At 45.4% G+C, this 17454-nt stretch overlaps 1 protein-coding gene across 1 annotated transcript; it reads left to right on the top strand.

Moving 5' to 3' along the window:
• Nucleotides 1-6343: 6343 nt before the first annotated feature.
• On the top strand, nucleotides 6344-10993 carry LOC308152467 (F-box only protein 47-like; the record flags this gene model as incomplete). Its single annotated transcript, XM_080525456.1, has 8 exons — nucleotides 6344-6551; nucleotides 7326-7447; nucleotides 8163-8271; nucleotides 8481-8654; nucleotides 8852-8992; nucleotides 9933-10075; nucleotides 10229-10388; nucleotides 10567-10993. 8 exons carry the CDS (start codon nucleotides 6344-6346, stop codon nucleotides 10674-10676), a joined length of 1167 nt encoding a protein of 388 aa, XP_080381582.1. The 3' UTR covers nucleotides 10677-10993.
• Between the last annotated feature and the right edge of the window lie 6461 nt (nucleotides 10994-17454).

The raw sequence follows: 17454 nt of genomic DNA, 5'->3' as shown, positions 1-17454 counted from the left end.
TCAAGGTGAATCAATTTGACCGTGGAAACGATCGTAGCTCTACGTCAGGTATGACTTGACGTACGCACATTACCTACTGGCTATGCAAAGTTATTACAGGCATGTGAGCCGCACTCGAACACTTTGATGCCTACTGTAATTCATGCGAAATGAAAGTGGCTTGTAATAAAATTAACGATGTTGTTGTCAGCCGAGAAAATGAGTTTAATTCAATATTTAACCTGTTGTTACCGGCCCTATTCAGGTTTTCTGCTCGAAATGACATGCCCACAGTGAATATCTCCACAATCACAAGGGCCTTCATAATGATCTTGGTATCAAATGAAAGCTAACACATGTGGGGTGACTGTAGAAGTGTCAGAATATATGTTAAATGGTGTGATGTTAACTGCCTGGTCTTAAATGTTAAGAAGACTGAGGAGATGGTGTTCGACCCCAGAGGTGTTGGGGACCACAGGCCTGTGGTCATCCACAAACAATCCATCTCGCAGGTAGCCTCTAACAAGTATCTTGGGGTTTTCATTGACAACTCACTCACCTGGAGCACTCATGTAGACAGCCTTTGTAGCAGATTACAACAACGACTACACTTCCTACGCCGCCTTAGAGTTCATGGTATTGACCAAAGATGTATGCTACTCTTCTACCAGTCTGTCTTAGAGAGTCTCATCAGATACGGCATTACATCTTGGTTTGGTAACCTATCTGTACAACTAAGGTCCAAGGGTGAAAGACCACTCATCCCTGCAGTCTATTTTTGAACAGGCTACTCTCAGACAGGCTAATAGAATTCTCATGAATCCCTCCCATGTCCTACATGCAGAGTATGAACTGCTGCCCTCTGGGAGGAGGTACAGAGTCCCCCGCTCTAGATTAAATAGATTTAAAAATTATTTTATTCCCGTTTCTGTTAAACTTTTAAACTGCACCAGATGAATGTGAACATATCTTGCTTATCGTTTTATTTCCACTCTTGTCTTAATCAGGGCTGCCTTCTGTTTGTGTGTTAACATTCTGTATTGTCTGTTGCTCTTTGTTGGCTGCTGTGGGGTTTAAGCCCAATACAAATTTCCCAGTGATGGGACAATAAAGTGACTTTTGACTTTTTGACTTTGACTTGTTACTGTGTCAGAGTAAATAGAGCTAGAACATTGTGAAAAATCTCAAATTCATTCTCCGCCTAAAAAAACTACAGATTTTAGAGTGAATATCAGCTTGGAAACCTGACCTTATAGCCCAAATCATCTAGGAATCAGTACTCCAGGGTCTGATGAGTACTTGTGCCAAATTAGATGCTAGTAATGTGAGCCAATGCAACTTTGTACCTGTTTTAGTACAGGTATGTTTAGGCGGACAACCGCAAGATGGTGGCGCGCTCAGTCGCGAGGCTGGGGGAGCTCCCAAAATCGGTGCTTTTAAGTGTTTCTAAGTACATTTGTATCAGTGGCGGCTGGTGCTAAAAATGTTGGGTGGGGCACAGCAGTGTTTCCTCCAGGAGTTTTCACATTAGTGGCGGGGGGGTCCTCTTTCGCGCGCGCAGCACAATACCCACTTAAACATGTGAGAGGATACGTAACGGCGTTTTGTGACAGAACTTTCACTTTCATTCATGAAATTCACCCCGTCTGTGTTACTGTTTACACATACAATCACAGTGTGACAGTCAGATGGAGCATTCGGTAAACAACAACAGCAAGGTAATGCATCAGTTGAGTTAAAGAAAACAAACTCTTACCTTTGATGACAGAACATGAGCCGTGTTTACCCGTAACTCCGCGGTTCTGTTCGTGGTGATTTTAGAGGCAATAGATTATTTTTGCCCCCACGTTAGGTGCGAGGCTGCTCGGTTAACCCATTAGCGGGAACATTATTAGTTGCACAAAATAGGCTGATTTAATTGACCATGAACATCAGAGACAGACATTACGAATGTTCATTTAAAATACTCCGGAAGCCCGGAAGTCCGGAAGTCGGAAGTCCTCAGCATAATGCATTGTCTGCAATACAACTGGATATTCAGGACGCACATTTTTGCGCCCCGGCCAAGTAATAGAGACAGCCAATTGGAGCGCTGCTACAGCTCACGTGTAAGCGAAAAGTATTCGGCCTGGCATAGACTTGCATTGACCGGCGCCCCGACTCCTCCCCCTATGTATTTTAACAGTGAATTTTACACACACACAGATAAAAATGTTTATTGTATTGGAGGATTTTTAATGAATGCTGATAGGCGCCGACAGAATATCAGCCGCATTTTGTGAATAAACAATGTTTATTTAAAAAAAAAAAACGTTTACAAATCGCAACTAGGAAGTGAAGGTAGGGGCGGCGCCCCAGCGCCCTCTATCGGCCAGCCGCCACTGATTTGTATGTACTTTTTTATTTTAATACTCATAGGGAACGGCTGTGTAAATAGTACCTACAGCAGACTAGACTTACTAGAAGTTGGTGAGCAAAACGAGAGGACTGTAACAACGGAATTCTTGAAACAACAAAAGATTCCATTAGAGATCGCTCGGTCGCCGGGAGAAAAATGGTTCGTGGTCCCAACACTCAGGCGCAAACGTCGGCGTCGTGACCGTAAGCAACGCCGAGGACGAAGGGGAGGCCTGCTAGCTAGGCTAAAGAGGAGCCCGGATAAACCTGCTTTGCCGAGTATATTCCTATCCAACGTCAGGTCTCTGGCTAACAAGATGGACGAATTGAGACTGCAGGTCGCTACTAACAACACCGTGGGAGATAGCTGTGTGATTATTCTCACGGAGACCTGGCTCAATGACACCATCTTGGACTCCGTGGTCGGGTTGGAAGGCAGGACTCTACACCGTGCGGACAGGACGCTGCTTAGTGAGAAGACGCGCGGAGGCGGCCTCATTATATCTACGAAGGACAGCTGGTGCTTAAACACAAAAACTGTAAGTAGTCACTGCTCCCCAGACCTGGAATACTTGACTGTTAAATGCCGACCCACATACCTCCCGAGGGAATTCAACGCAGTGTACATTACATGTGTTTACATACCGCCGAGCGCGGTTGGTAGCTTAGCATTATGACCAGGGGTGCACATAACTGGTGCGCCAGTGCGCATGCGTCGCCAAAATGCATGTTGCGCGGAGGATCAGCGGCATGAACGCGCTCTTGCGCACCAACAGCTGGAAGCGCTGGGAGAGGAATTGACTTCCTCAAAACTCCTACTGCTAACTGCTGACTGCCCGTTAATACCAATACCATATCCTTTCATGACCACAATGTACCCACCGACGACGACCACGGCGACTCCCCTCACGAAAACATTCGGAAAGTATCGTAACTTGTACTTTCATTCCGCGTATCGCGCATCGCATGGTTATCACGCCGACACGTGAAAATTCAGTCCCGAACGACTCGTCGCTAAAAGGAAAAACAACACCAAGGCACTTCACGTTTCTTTTCTCTGAAGCTTTCAAACGTTCAGACGTTTGTTTTACAGCTTCATTATCGCACCTCGACCCCTGACCCAGGGAATATGGTTGGGAATTATATTAGAAGAAAAAAAAAAAGACTTTGTTGCACAATCAAAATAATGAGCTATTTAAAGTGATAGCCTACAACATCCTCTACCATGGTTGAAATTGAGGACAGTATTAACAACAGTCAAGAGAGCAGTGATGATGATGATTAAGCTTGTAGCATAAGTAAATGCTTAGGCTGTAACTTTTTGTTGAAAGTTGATTTCAGTGTTTACAGAACAGAGCAGTGCTTAAAGAGATATCAGTTGATTTCATTGTATTTAAAGAACAGACATTCAGTTAGTGCTTAAAGAGATGTCAGTTGATTTCATTGTGTTTAAAGGAGTCTGACAGACTTTCATGCTTAAAGAGCAGTCATTTGATTTTTCATTTGTTTCTTTTGTTTTGCACACAATCATTTGTTCGTTCATCTTATTTTTGAATAAATGTCGTTTTGCTAATATAAGTTATCCATGTATCCCTTTTTTATCCATCCTGTGGGACGGGTCGTGACTCGTGAGCTCGGGGAGCACCAAGCAGCATCCCTAGGTGCTCCTCTGAGCACTGGCCCCAAAAAGTTATGTGCACCCCTGATTATGACGTCATCAGTAGTGGACTGAGTAGTTTTCACCAACATCTTCAACCAGTCCCTGTCCCAGGCCACCATCCCACCCTGCCTGAAAACCTCAACTATCATCCCAGTCCCGAAGAAAAGCACGGTGAGCTGCCTAAACGACTACCGCCCGGTGGCACTCACACCAATCATCATGAAGTGCTTCGAGAAACTAGTCCGGGCCCACATAGTCACACGCCTCCCGCCCAACCTGGATCCATACCAGTTCGCCTACAGAGCCCACAGGTCCACAGAGGACGCCATCGCGACGACTCTCCACTCCACTCTATCCCACGTGGAGAGGGGAAACAGCTACGCGAGACTGCTCTTTGTGGACTTCAGCTCTGCCTTCAAAACCATCCTTCCAGACAGGCTAGTGACCAAACTACTAGACCTGGGACTATCACACTCTATGTGCATGGATCAAGGACTTCCTGTCTGACCGCCCCCAGAGGGTGCGGGTGGGCTCCCACACCTCCACAGCCCTCAGACTCAGCACTGGGTCCCCCCAGGGCTGCGTGCTAAGCCCCCTCCTCTACAACCTCTACACCTACGACTTCACCCCCGTCCACCCCAGCAACTCCATCGTAAAGTTTGCAGACGACACCACCGTGGTGATCACCAGATCTCGGGGGGGGGGACGAGGCGGCGTACAGGGATGAGGTAGAGCAGCTGAGCAAGCTGTGCAAGGTTAACAACCTGCTGCTGAACCAGTCAAAGACCCAGGAAATCATCGTGGACTTCAGGAGGAAAAAATCTGAGGTCCAGCCCCTGCTCGTCGATGGAGGGAGCGTGGAGAGAGTCTCAACCCTCCGATTCCTGGGGGTGCACATACAGGATGACCTGTCCTGGAAGACCAACACAGCAGCCATCATCAAGAAGGCACAACAGCGGCTCTACTTCCTGAGAGTCCTCAGGAAAAACCACATCGGACAGGAGATGCTTGTGACCTTCTACCGCTGCACAGTGGAGAGCATCCTCACCTACTGCATCTGCGTGTGGTTCTCCAGCTGCACAGCCGCAGAGAGGAATGCGCTACAGAGAGTCGTGAGATCGGCCCAGAAGATCACCGGCGCCCCCCTCCCCTCTCTGGAAGAGCTGTACAACACACGCTGCCTCAGGAAGGCCTCCAAGATCTCCAGAGACCCATCCCACCCTGGGTACGAACACTTTGCTCGGCTGCCCTCGGACAGGCGGTTCAGGACCATGTTCGCAAGGACAAACAGACTGAAGCTCAGCTTCTACCCCAGGGCCATTCAGGCCCTGAACACAGCAAAGACCTAGGCCCTGGACAATCTAGATAATTTGATGGCAGCTACTAGATTGAAATCAAGTGCAATACTGAAACACAACTATGAACATTTCAAACCTGCAAACTGCGACACTTTAAATGAATGTGCAATAACACTATGTGCAATATGACAACCCTCGGGTACATAAGGTTCAGAGATAGGAAATGTTAGAATAGGTATAGCATAGCATAGAGTACAGCACAGTGTTTTATTTGTATAGTATAGTATAGTGGATAGTGTACATAGCCTTTATTTATGTAAACCAGCTCCTTTCCCTTCTTGTTTTTAGTTTTTTTTCCTAGCACCAGGGGAGCCCCCCCCCTCCCAAATTTCGTTGTATGGTACCTGTACTATATTAATGACAATAAAGACCATTCATTCATTCGAGATGACGGCGCGAGCTGATCGTATTTCGCGGTAGCGCTCCTTGGGTGCGTTCGTACATTTGCTCTGAGAGCGCCGGAACGCACACTGGGTTCAACGTCATAAACGGACCAAGTAATTTGATTGGACAACAGGCATTCCATGAGTGCTGATCAGATTTCCAGAGCGTATTTACGAACGCACCCCTTGTTGTTCAGCGAGTGTCCTCGCGAGGGAGCAGGAACTGTGCAGCACACAAGCTCAATAGCAGCTCGCTGGCTGAGGTAAAACTGTCGGTGACTTTAGTTTAGATATATTATAGTTTATTATTATATTGTCTCATGTCAGTGGTGTCAATATTTACCAGAACACATAACAGCTTGTGAAGGAGCATTTAAAGCTCAGTAAGGCAACAATTTCACAGGTTTATTGACGTGCCATTCTCCTCAGCTAGGTAAGTTCATGCAGCTAGCCTAGCCAGCAACTTTTCAGTTTGTGGCTAACCACCATGTTTAACTAACTAGCTATTTCCTTTCGCTTCTAGATTATCTGTGGGACAATAAAGGCTTGACAGTATTCCAGTTATTATGGCGAAAGTGACAAGGAAATTCACGGTGACCCACCGCAGACGGCGGCCGTATCCCCCAGACGCCGGTAAGTATCACCGCAGACGCCGGCCGTATCCCGTCAGGACCATCACGACCCGCAGTCAGAGTCGTCAGGTTCGGGCCAGCGACTGTTTCTTTGAGTGGCTGGCCCCCGAGGTCTTTGACATGATCCTGGACAGACTCTCTGGTGGGATCTGTTTGCTTTGGACATTTTTCAGGATGGGTGAATTATGATTATTTAGATGAGACATATCTATGAGGCTGAACTATTCTGATTGAAGCCAGGGGCAGGGTACTAAATGGTCTTACATATGTATAGCTCCAATGACGTGCATCTGAATTACAGTTTTTCCCAATTGCTAAAACACAAAAGCCAATTCTCTAAACCAAATGACCAGTTCTCTAAACACATTTAATAAAACTAGCTCCCATTTGCCAAAACCATAAACACATTTCACATGAAGACACAATTCACAAAACACAATCCTCCTTTTCTCATAAATCTAAACACATTTTGTCTTGCTAAAACACAAGTTGCAAAAAACTCTGCTCAAATTCTCAAATTAAAGCTCATGTGATGCAAAATGCTTGCCACAGTCAGCAAAATGTTGAACACAATGAACACACCTAGCTTCATTCATTAAACATAACGACTCAAAATTTAAGACACTTGTTGCAAATGATTGTGGTGTGTGTGTGTGTGTGTGTGTGTGTGTGTGTGTGTGTGTGGTATAGTTCCATAAATAAATAAATAAACATCACACCCTGAACATTGTTTTCAGTGAGTATTGTTGTGTGTAATGGATCCTCTGTAGTGTGGTTTTGATTATGTAGCTTTAGAAAAGTGTGTTGTGTTTAGAGTTTTGGGAAAATGGAGGAAAGTTTTGTGAAATGTGTTTTAGCAATTGAGAAAAACTATAATGAGATGTTTCTCCCTGCCTCGTTGTTTGTTGTGGTAAAGTGTTGCAGATCAGTGTGTTGAGCATGGTGTCCAAGGCCATCAGTCGCTACATCATGGGCTATGTCTCCACTCAGACCTGGAGGAAGAGGATCATCGTACAGGGGTGTCATCACTCCACCGAGGTGTCCTCACTAGAACACTACACATCGCTGGGTGAGAGGCTCCTCAACAGCTTTATTTGATTAATTTACCTTTATTTTACTTAGTTGGTTGGCCAAGAACACACATGTTTATAATAAACTAATATTCAGAGCCACATTATTTCTGCTGTAATTCTTTATCAGGTAGATAGACCAAAGTATTATTTCTATCTCCTTTCATAGGGGGTCCGATGAGGAAAGCAAGTGGTCCTGGTTGGCAAATATAGTCACTATGTTACATTCTTGTGGTTTTTGCTCATCGTTTCAGGTTTATTGTTCAAGAGATGTACCCTCTTGCTGCCAACAAAGGATAGGCTAACGTTCATATATAGCAAGTTTTCACAGGTAAGACAGAGAGGTGAGGGAGGACAGATGAGGCAATGTTTAGCTGTGTGTGCTCTACAAACATTCTCACATTTCTAAACAAACCAAACAGTTGACAACATTGAATAGATTGTTATTTTCTAGTTAACCTTACTTAGACTAACACAGTTGTTACCTCCCACTCAGGTTCCTTGCTTCATGATGGAAGAGTGCATTGCCAAGAACAGCCAAGAATTGCCAAGAACAGTGCAATGCCAAGGCTTCTCCAGCTATGGAGCGTTTCTACAGGTGAGAGACTAGTTACAAAGAACATCAGACAATTTAATATCAAAGGCTGAATTCTGTATTGAGATGGTTAATGTTTGACTGACAGACATTGATAGCCGGCTGGGATGAGCTGGAGTGGCCCAGAGTTTTCAACTTCCTGTGCGACTTCACAAATCTACCCCAGAAAATCATGTCAGTGGTCACAGGAAAGCCAGGTGAGTGTCTGTCCCTATAAGAGAGAGAGAGAGAGAGAGAGAGAGAGAGAGAGAGAGAGAGAGAGAGAGAGGAGAGAGAGAGAGAGAGAGAGAGAGAGAGAGAGAGAGAGAGAGAGAGAGAGAGAGAGAGAGAGAGAGAAACAAACAAAAAGGCTAATTGAAAGAGTGTGAGAGACGTGAGTGATCCGTATGTCTTTTTTCTCCCTCAGGTTCATGTCAGCTGTTGGAGCAACAGATCCGTCTGTTCTGCAGACAGGTTCTGTTGGACCCCTGGAAGAACAGCAAGGACACTCTGTTCTGGCTGACCCGCATCCTGAAACCCTGGCCCATTGTCAGCCAAGCCCGGCTGCTGTTCATCCTCTACGGACCACTGCTACCAGACGGTGAGAGGGACAACATGGGCCTTCTCGGTTTCTACCTTAAAAAAACTGGTTGCACTTTTGTACAGTATATAAATCACTTGTTAGTAATTACATGGTGAAATTCTAATGTTAATAATAACAAATGAAATGCTTGTTTTTTGGTTGGCCAGAGTTGCAAGGCAAAGTGTATGTGTAGTGTAAGGGAATGTTCTTTCCAGGTTCGCTAGGCTGGCAGGAGCAGCTGCGTGCTGGGGTGGCCCAGTCCGACCTGGCCAAGGCTCTCATCCTGCTACACAGCGACCTGGAAGCCAAAGATTGGACCACCGACACCATAATGGCCATCCTGGAGGAGCTCATAGGTAACTGCAGTAGCCCAGAGGACTTGGCAACTTTGAATGATTATATTTTACACACCCAGGAATGGTAGACAAACCTTTTACACTCTTTTGTCTGTATACTGTATATACTGTATGTCTGGTCAGTCCACACGTACAGTATGTACCATTACCATAGGATTATAGATTTCACTAAGCAAATGGTGAGTGCACCATCATGTGCGATGATGACTGATGTATAGATGATTCACTTACCTTAAGCCTGGTACACATATAAGGATTTTCTGATTATCTGAGAGAGACCCCACACATGAAGATAAAAAATCATGGATTGAACAGTCTTGATCGTATTGTGTGTGGTGTGCTCCAATATACAACCACATGCATAAAGATCTGTCCTCCGACAGTCTGGAGTCTCGCGTGAACAGGGTAGTAGTACCCTGACTGACCTGTAGAGGCAGCCATGTGCTACAGGGAAAATAAAGTGCAGAAGAACGAAAAGAAGAAGACGCGTCAGTCAGCTGGCTTCTTGAGTGGCTACATTCCATTCCACGTCACAATCGGACTTGGGAGTTGTCAGTTTTGACCACAGACAAGAAGACTTTTGATCGTAAATATTGAACATGTCTAATATTTATGATCGTCGGCCCCGACCATTTTCCGAGCAGATTGTCGGGAGAAATTGACTCTTAACACACCTCACACCACAGGATAATCTTGTAGGATAATCTTTAGAGCCATCCGATAATCGGGCGTTTGCTGTCCTTGGTCGGAAGGGGGGAAATTGGGCCAAAATCGGCCAGATTATCTTTATGTGTGTACCGGGCTGCGATAAATGTACTGCGCTTGTAAGTCGCTTTGGATAAAGGCATCTGCTAAATGTCAAAAATGTTAATGTAAAGTGTGAATGCTGTGTGTATGAATGACAGTTGTTTTGTTTTGTGCTGGTTCTGTTGGCCTCCAGTCCTTCCCCAGGCATGGCACATGGAGAATGTGGCTCGTCTGTTGTTCCTGTGTGGGAACAGCGTGTGCTACAGCGTGCTGGCCAGCAAGGCCCTCAATGGACGCCTGTTTGAGAGCTCACGACTCATTGTGTACCTCGTACTGGTCAGTCACTGCTGCTAAATAACTTTATTATCTGCTCTAGGGTTCCGGTATCTTTTAACCTAAGAGACACATTTCCCCCATTTTGTGCCCACTTAACGGAAGGTACTGCCTGAACCGGCCTGAGCTACTGACATTTCTGGTTACCCCTCTCAGGTGTGTGAGAAGGACGGGTACTCCATGAACTGGTCCGTCAAGATGGTGCAGCAGGTGTGTGAGGTGTTCTCCTCCTCTGCTGACAAGTGGTCCTTCATCCAGGCCGTGGAAAACATGTTCTCAGACGTTGCCATGGAGATATACGAGATTATGGAGGCTGGTGAGTTGTTATAGGCACTTAGACTATCGTATCAGATCAGGGTCCAGATTCCTTCAAGCTTTGTAGCACTAAAATAATCTTAAAGTTAAGGGCATATTATTTGGGAACACATTAATAGAAAAACAGTTAAAATAAGTAGACATATGCGGATTTCTAACTGTCAACGATCTTGTCACAGATAACGATCAAGAAGACTTGGAGATCTTCCTGAGCCAGATCTGCAGCATCCTCAACGCCAGTGCTCACTTCCACACTGTGATTCTCGACATGTTCCTCACAAAAGAGTGAGATCGAGGAGAGGAGTAGTGTATATATAGCTTACAGCTCCTGTCAGAAGAGACTTTGATTTGGGAAAACGAGTCTGTGTTTTGACCGCGCCTGTTCATTTAATGTAAAATACTTTATCTACCTCTCCGTACGTACGGGGGTAGAATGGGGGAAAAAAGACACATTTGTTTTGCTTTGTGTAATATTCAACTTCTGTGTATTTCTCTATTACCTGTGTACTTTATGAAGGTTCAACAAATACAAATAATAAAGGCCATTTTAAGGTATAAATAATTGGGGCAAAGGGGACATGGGACCTTGAATGGGTCCTAAACATTGTTACCAAATTTAAAGTTTGTACAATTTTGGCGAATGTACAGTTTTTACAAAAAATTAGGCAAAACATACTATAAAGGTACAATCTAAAGTGATTGCCCCATGAAGTGGCAGTCTTGTTGTGTACACTATGTACAACCATTTCATATTCTAAACAGGTCAGAAGAACAAATTGTGATTTTTAGTCTTGCTAAATTGTATGTAGTTAGATGATGTGACATTCTAATATTTATCTAATAAATATGTATTCAGATTAAACACATGCATTGTGGTCTTGATGTCCTTTAATGTATTTGTATCTATGACTTCAACCACCAGACCGACCCATGGTAGGTACAGTACAAGAATGGATCCATGTAAACAGAGACCTAAGAAGACGTTAGCATTGAGCAACTTTCAGGTCGGGTGGCACCAACAAGGATTCACAAATCAAGTTGTATCCATTAATCCTTTTGTACCCAACTTTAAACCTAGTTTAAGACTGACCAGGATTAATTTAAACATTCATTTAATCTCTGATTAAATGTCTATAATAACTTAAATTAGGATTTAATTTTAAACTGACACTTGAGGTGGTTTAAGTTATCAAAATAGCACAAACATATTCTGCACTCACTAAGTCTATTGGGGAATGCAAGAAAGCAATCACTCCAACACTTTCTTTGGTAAACAGCAGAGAGATTAGGCTGGAGAAATGTAACCACTCATAAACTGAATACACAGCTATATGCAAGCGAATCAGATTTCAGATCTACTATGCCCATCCTTTGCAATTATAGCTTTTGGTTGTTTCCTTCACAAAGCATACAAACAGTAAACAATAAAAAAGGACAACTGGTTAAAAAATAAATCAAAGCAAACAAACAAGACATGTTGGGTTGTATTAATTAAACTGTTACAGATAATATAGAATAACAAAATAAAATAAAAACAGAACAAAGAAGCAACCCAACACATCAAACAAACCATAAGACCTTATTGGAAAAGCTAGTGTCACCATGCCTAAAAGCTGCTGCGTAGTATTTTGTACGTCAAATATATTTTAAAAAGTCCCAGTTTACGATTTTCTTTACTTCCCCAAAGAGCAAAGGACAGTAGATCTGTGGCTTCAGGCCATCCACAGAGAGTGGGACCCCTTCCAGTCAAGTTGCAGACTTGCCGTGTCCCTAAATGAGTGTTACATACGGTAGAATAATGAATATTTTTTTTCAATGGGCATAGATGATGCATTTGCCAATGTGATGAATTGTTAATAAGTATATAGCATGCATAGTATATGAAGAGGTTGCAAAAGCTAGAGACTTTTTTGACTAGTTGAGCAAACTCAACATTCTGAATTGAGTGCACTACTTTAATTTGACAGACAGACAAATAACATCGCTTGTTCACTAGAACTACAAGCATGTGCTTTCCATCAGTGGTATAACTACTACTATGCAGGCAATGCAGCTGCATTAGGGCCCAGTGTCATGTGGGGCCCACAGCCCTCGGCTCGAAGTCGGAACTATCGTATCACTGCAGATCTGCCTGAATGACACCTCATGGCAGGAATATGAGCATGAGGACCTGGAACAGTTCACGTCGTCGGTTCTGAACCACATAGTGAACTGCACCAACTCAGCCACCGTGGACAAACGTGTCCGGGTCTACCCCAACACGAAGCCATGGATGACTGTGAAGGTCCAAAAACTGCTCAAGGAGAGGGACAACGCCTTCTCAGCGAAGGACACACTGCTGTACAGCACCACCAGGGCTAACCTAAAGCGTGGCATCCGGGAGGCCAAGGCAGACCACAGAGAGAAGATTGAGGAATGCTTCCTGAGCAACGACTCCAGGCGGGTGTGGCAGGGGGTTCAGCACATGACAAACTTCAGAGCCAACAGGCTCACAGCCGCGGAGGACAACCCCCTGCTGGCGGAAAAGCTGAACTCCTTCTACGCCCGGTTCGACGAGGGGCGAACGGAGGTAACCACAACACAAACACCACTCTCTCCAGCTCTCAGCAGCCTCACCCTCACAGAGCATGAAGTGAGACGCGTGCTGAAGGCGGTGGACCCCAGGAAAGCCTCAGGGCCGGATGGCGTCCTGGGACGGGTGCTGAGGGACTGCGCCGACCAGCTGGCCGGGGTTTTCACCAACATCTTCAACCAGTCCCTGTCCCAGGCCACCATCCCACCCTGCCTGAAAACCTCAACTATCATCCCAGTCCCGAAGAAAAGCACGGTGAGCTGCCTAAACGACTACCGCCCGGTGGCACTCACACCAATCATCATGAAGTGCTTCGAGAAACTAGTCCGGGCCCACATAGTCACACGCCTCCCGCCCAACCTGGATCCATACCAGTTCGCCTACAGAGCCCACAGGTCCACAGAGGACGCCATCGCGACGACTCTCCACTCCACTCTATCCCACCTGGAGAGGGGAAACAGCTACGCGAGACTGCTCTTTGTGGACTTCAGCTCTGCCTTCAACACCATCCTTCCAGACAGGCTAGTGACCAAACTACTAGACCTGGGACTATCACACTCTATATGTGCATGGATCAAGGACTTCCTGTCTGACCGCCCCCAGAGGGTGCGGGTGGGCTCCCACACCTCCACAGCCCTCAGACTCAGCACTGGGTCCCCCCAGGGCTGCGTGCTAAGCCCCATCCTCTACAACCTCTACACCTACGACTTCACCCCCGTCCACCCCTGCAACTCCATCGTAAAGTTTGCAGACGACACCACCGTGGTGGGCTGCATCTCGGGGGGGGACGAGGCGGCGTACAGGGATGAGGTGGAGCAGCTGGGCAAGCTGTGCAAGGTTAACAACCTGCTGCTGAACCAGTCAAAGACCCAGGAAATCATCGTGGACTTCAGGAGGAAAAAATCTGAGGTCCAGCCCCTGCTCGTCGATGGAGGGAGCGTGGAGAGAGTCTCAACCCTCCGATTCCTGGGGGTGCACATACAGGATGACCTGTCCTGGAAGATCAACACAGCAGCCATCATCAAGAAGGCACAACAGCGGCTCTACTTCCTGAGAGTCCTCAGGAAAGACCACATCGGACAGGAGATGCTGGTGACCTTCTACCGCTGCGCAGTGGAGAGCATCCTCACCTACTGCATCTGCGTGTGGTTCTCCAGCTGCACAGCCGCAGAGAGGAATGCGCTACAGAGAGTCGTGAGATCGGCCCAGAAGATCACCGGCGCCCCCCTCCCCTCTCTGGAAGAGCTGTACAACACACGCTGCCTCAGGAAGGCCTCCGAGATCTCCAGAGACCCATCCCACCCTGGGTACGAACACTTTGCTCGGCTGCCCTCGGACAGGCGGTTCAGGACCATGTTCGCAAGGACAAACAGACTGACTCAGGCCCTGAACACAGCAAAGACCTAGGTTCTGGGCCCTGGACAGTCTGGACGGATTGATGGCAGCTGCTGGATTGAAATCAGGTGTAGTGCTGAGGCACACATGTGTACATTTCAAGCCTGCAAACTGCGACACTTTAAATGAATGTGCAATAACACTATATGCAATATGACAACCCTAGGGTACATAAGGTTCAGAGAATAGGAAATGTTAGAATAGGTATAGCATAGCATAGAGTACAGCACAGTGTTTTATTTGTATAGTATAGTATAGTGGATAGTGTACATTTCATTTTCTTTCCTAGCACCAGGGGAGCCCCCCCTCCCAAATGTCATTGTTTGGTACCTGTACTATATCAATGACAATAAAGACCATTCATTCATTCATTCATAACATCAGTGCGGCAGGATGGGCGGATTATATGTGGCGCGCGGAGTGGGAGGCAAACACCTCCAAACATAGACGGATCATGAAAAAATGGGCCCCTGGGCCTGGACGTGTAGAAAGGCCCCCTCCCCAGCGCAAATTTTTTTTTTTTTTACAGCGCAAGTAAACACAATGCCAACAGCATATAAGACATAGCCTACGTTCACCTGCATCTCAACAGGTTTTACAGCGGAGGAACACTCAAAGCCAACAGCACAATAACTAGAAAAAATTCACCTGTATTTCAACGACACAGGATTTACAACACAGGCATGCCACACTCAATTGAAGCCAACAACAGTACATGTACAGTAACAAAATACACCGCTTTCAACCAAAAACAATTGGCAACACTATGGTATCATATATAGCAACCACAGGATGGCTTTATAAGACTAAATTAATCATAAAATAGTCTTACCTTATGCAATGCATTTTTTCCTGGCTCTGCTTCGTGCAAAATCATCCACGATATCATTAAAGTCCAGTGATTTGGTCAGTTCGCTCTCAATTGCCATGAGAGAAAGAGCCTTGAGACGGTGTTGCGTCATTTTAGTCCGCAATTCGTTTTTAATCCTGGACAGCACAGAGAATGACCGCTCCCCTTCGCAATTGGTTACAGGCAGAGTCAAAAATAGCCGCAGCGCAACATAGACATTTGGAAACATAGATTGCAGGCCACAATCGATAATTACGCGGAGTAGTCCTTGTGGGCTTTTATCATCTTCAGCCTTAATAAAAGATCTGTAAAAGACCTGCACCAGTGTGACCTTGTGACCTGTCCCCAGTACACAAACTTTAATGGCGCCCTCTAGTGTCTAGTTTCTATAGCCTACTCATTAATCTAATGGGAATGTAGCCTGTATTCGCATTAGAATCTGAGTAGGCTATAGAAACTATGTAGCCCACACAAGCTTCTCTTTTTTTTTTGCAAGACGTGGGCCCCTATAAATTATACAAATTATAAAATTATACAAAAGTATATTCAAAATAGTTTTTTTACGTTCATATAAGGAATCTCATTTGTCCCAGTTACAGTAGGACATTTTCTACCGGCATCCCTGCGACAAGAAATGCAAAGGGCCCCCTGATCTCTGGGGCCCCTGGGCCTGGGCCCGGTAGGCCCGTTCAGTAATATGTCTTTGCCTCCAAACTCCGCGACCACATCCCAGTCGCCGGCCCTGAGCCCCTCGGGATGGACTTGCCAAGGCTATCCTGGGTGAGGCTCAATCGTCACCGGACCGGCGTCGGGCGTTTCCGCTCATCAATGCACAGATGGGGCTTGGCCCCAAATGCGTCGTGCAAGTGTGGCGCAGAGGACCAAACCGCAGACCATGTTATCCTGGATTGCCCGGTGTACCACCCACCCAACGGGATGCATGGTCTGTCGGTATTAGATGACGAGACGATGACGTGGCTTCTGGAGGGGTGTCCAGAAATATAGCCCAGCTGAGCCCCTCAACCAGGTCTCGGGGTGGTAAAAGGGTAGCCCCTCGGCCCCGAGCCAAGTGGAGTGGAGAGGAAAACAACAACCCATACGCCGAAGAAGAAGAACTCCTCAATGTAGTCTTTAATGAGAATATAGTCTGTACACTTGACTTACAAATGACAGTTTATGCACACAGTGTGTAGGATGATTAGTGTATGACCTATATGAGTTGTGTAAATTAGTTATGTAATGTTATCCAACAGAACTGCATGTCCAAGACAAATTCCTCCTCAGGGACAATAAAGTTTATTAGTAACAGTGTTAGCACAAGGCATGTTTAATCTGACAGCAGCCTGCTGTATGACATATGGAGCTATCTGCTGTATGACATATGGAGCTATCTGTTGTATATGTATTGCCATCTTGTGGTATAAAGTGAGATGGCACTCTGCCAACTATTGAATTACTAATATAGTCGTATAGCTATATTATAATGATCGATTTCCCCTTTTTTTTTTACATTGGCAATTTCTAATGACTTTGTCACTTTGTCACTTTTGATGAATTTTTATCTAATTGTTGATTGTTGCTGACTGCTGTTGTTGAGCGTGGAGCAAGATCCCAAAACAAGTTTCGGTCAGTGAGAGACACACGAGTAGCCGACACTATCAATTGCAGTTGTTGATTAAAAAAAATACTCTGTGCAAACTGTGAACACCAGACGAAGACACACCGGTCGCCTAATCTCCGCCTAGTAATGACCATGAGAACACTAGTTAAATAATAACTTTGCTTAGATGCGCAGGTGATGTCTGCATCGCCAAGGGGAAATGATTGTGTGAAGTATATCTCAGCGATTCTGCATTCTCTGTACATACATATGCATACATGCATGCATAGTAGTACTTTTTCTTGCGATTACTGATTTATAGATGATTCACTTGCTTAGACAAATTGGTTATTTAATTTAAATGTTGGTCTTTAATTAATTTGTTGTAAGTCGCTTTGGATAAAGGCATCTGCTAAATGCCAAAAATGTAAATGTAACACAAAGAACATTGGTTCTTATGAGGCGCAGTTAGCCGTATTATTTTATAATATAATTAGGCTAGAATCGAAGATTGACACACAGATCAAATCACGTGTACACTCATCCTCAAGTGGTGGCCTATACGTGCCCTATCTCAAGACAGACACAGCAGTGATCCTTTGAAGTAATGCATGTTTATAGCAACACACATGTACAATTGAATCATCCGT

Source organism: Nansenia antarctica (assembly GCF_963989245.1).
Source record: "Nansenia antarctica genome assembly, chromosome: 1".
NCBI classification, from domain to species: Eukaryota; Metazoa; Chordata; class Actinopteri; order Argentiniformes; family Microstomatidae; genus Nansenia; species Nansenia antarctica.
The sequence above is the reverse complement of the archived record's forward strand: the minus strand, read 5'-3'. Positions and strand labels throughout refer to the sequence as shown.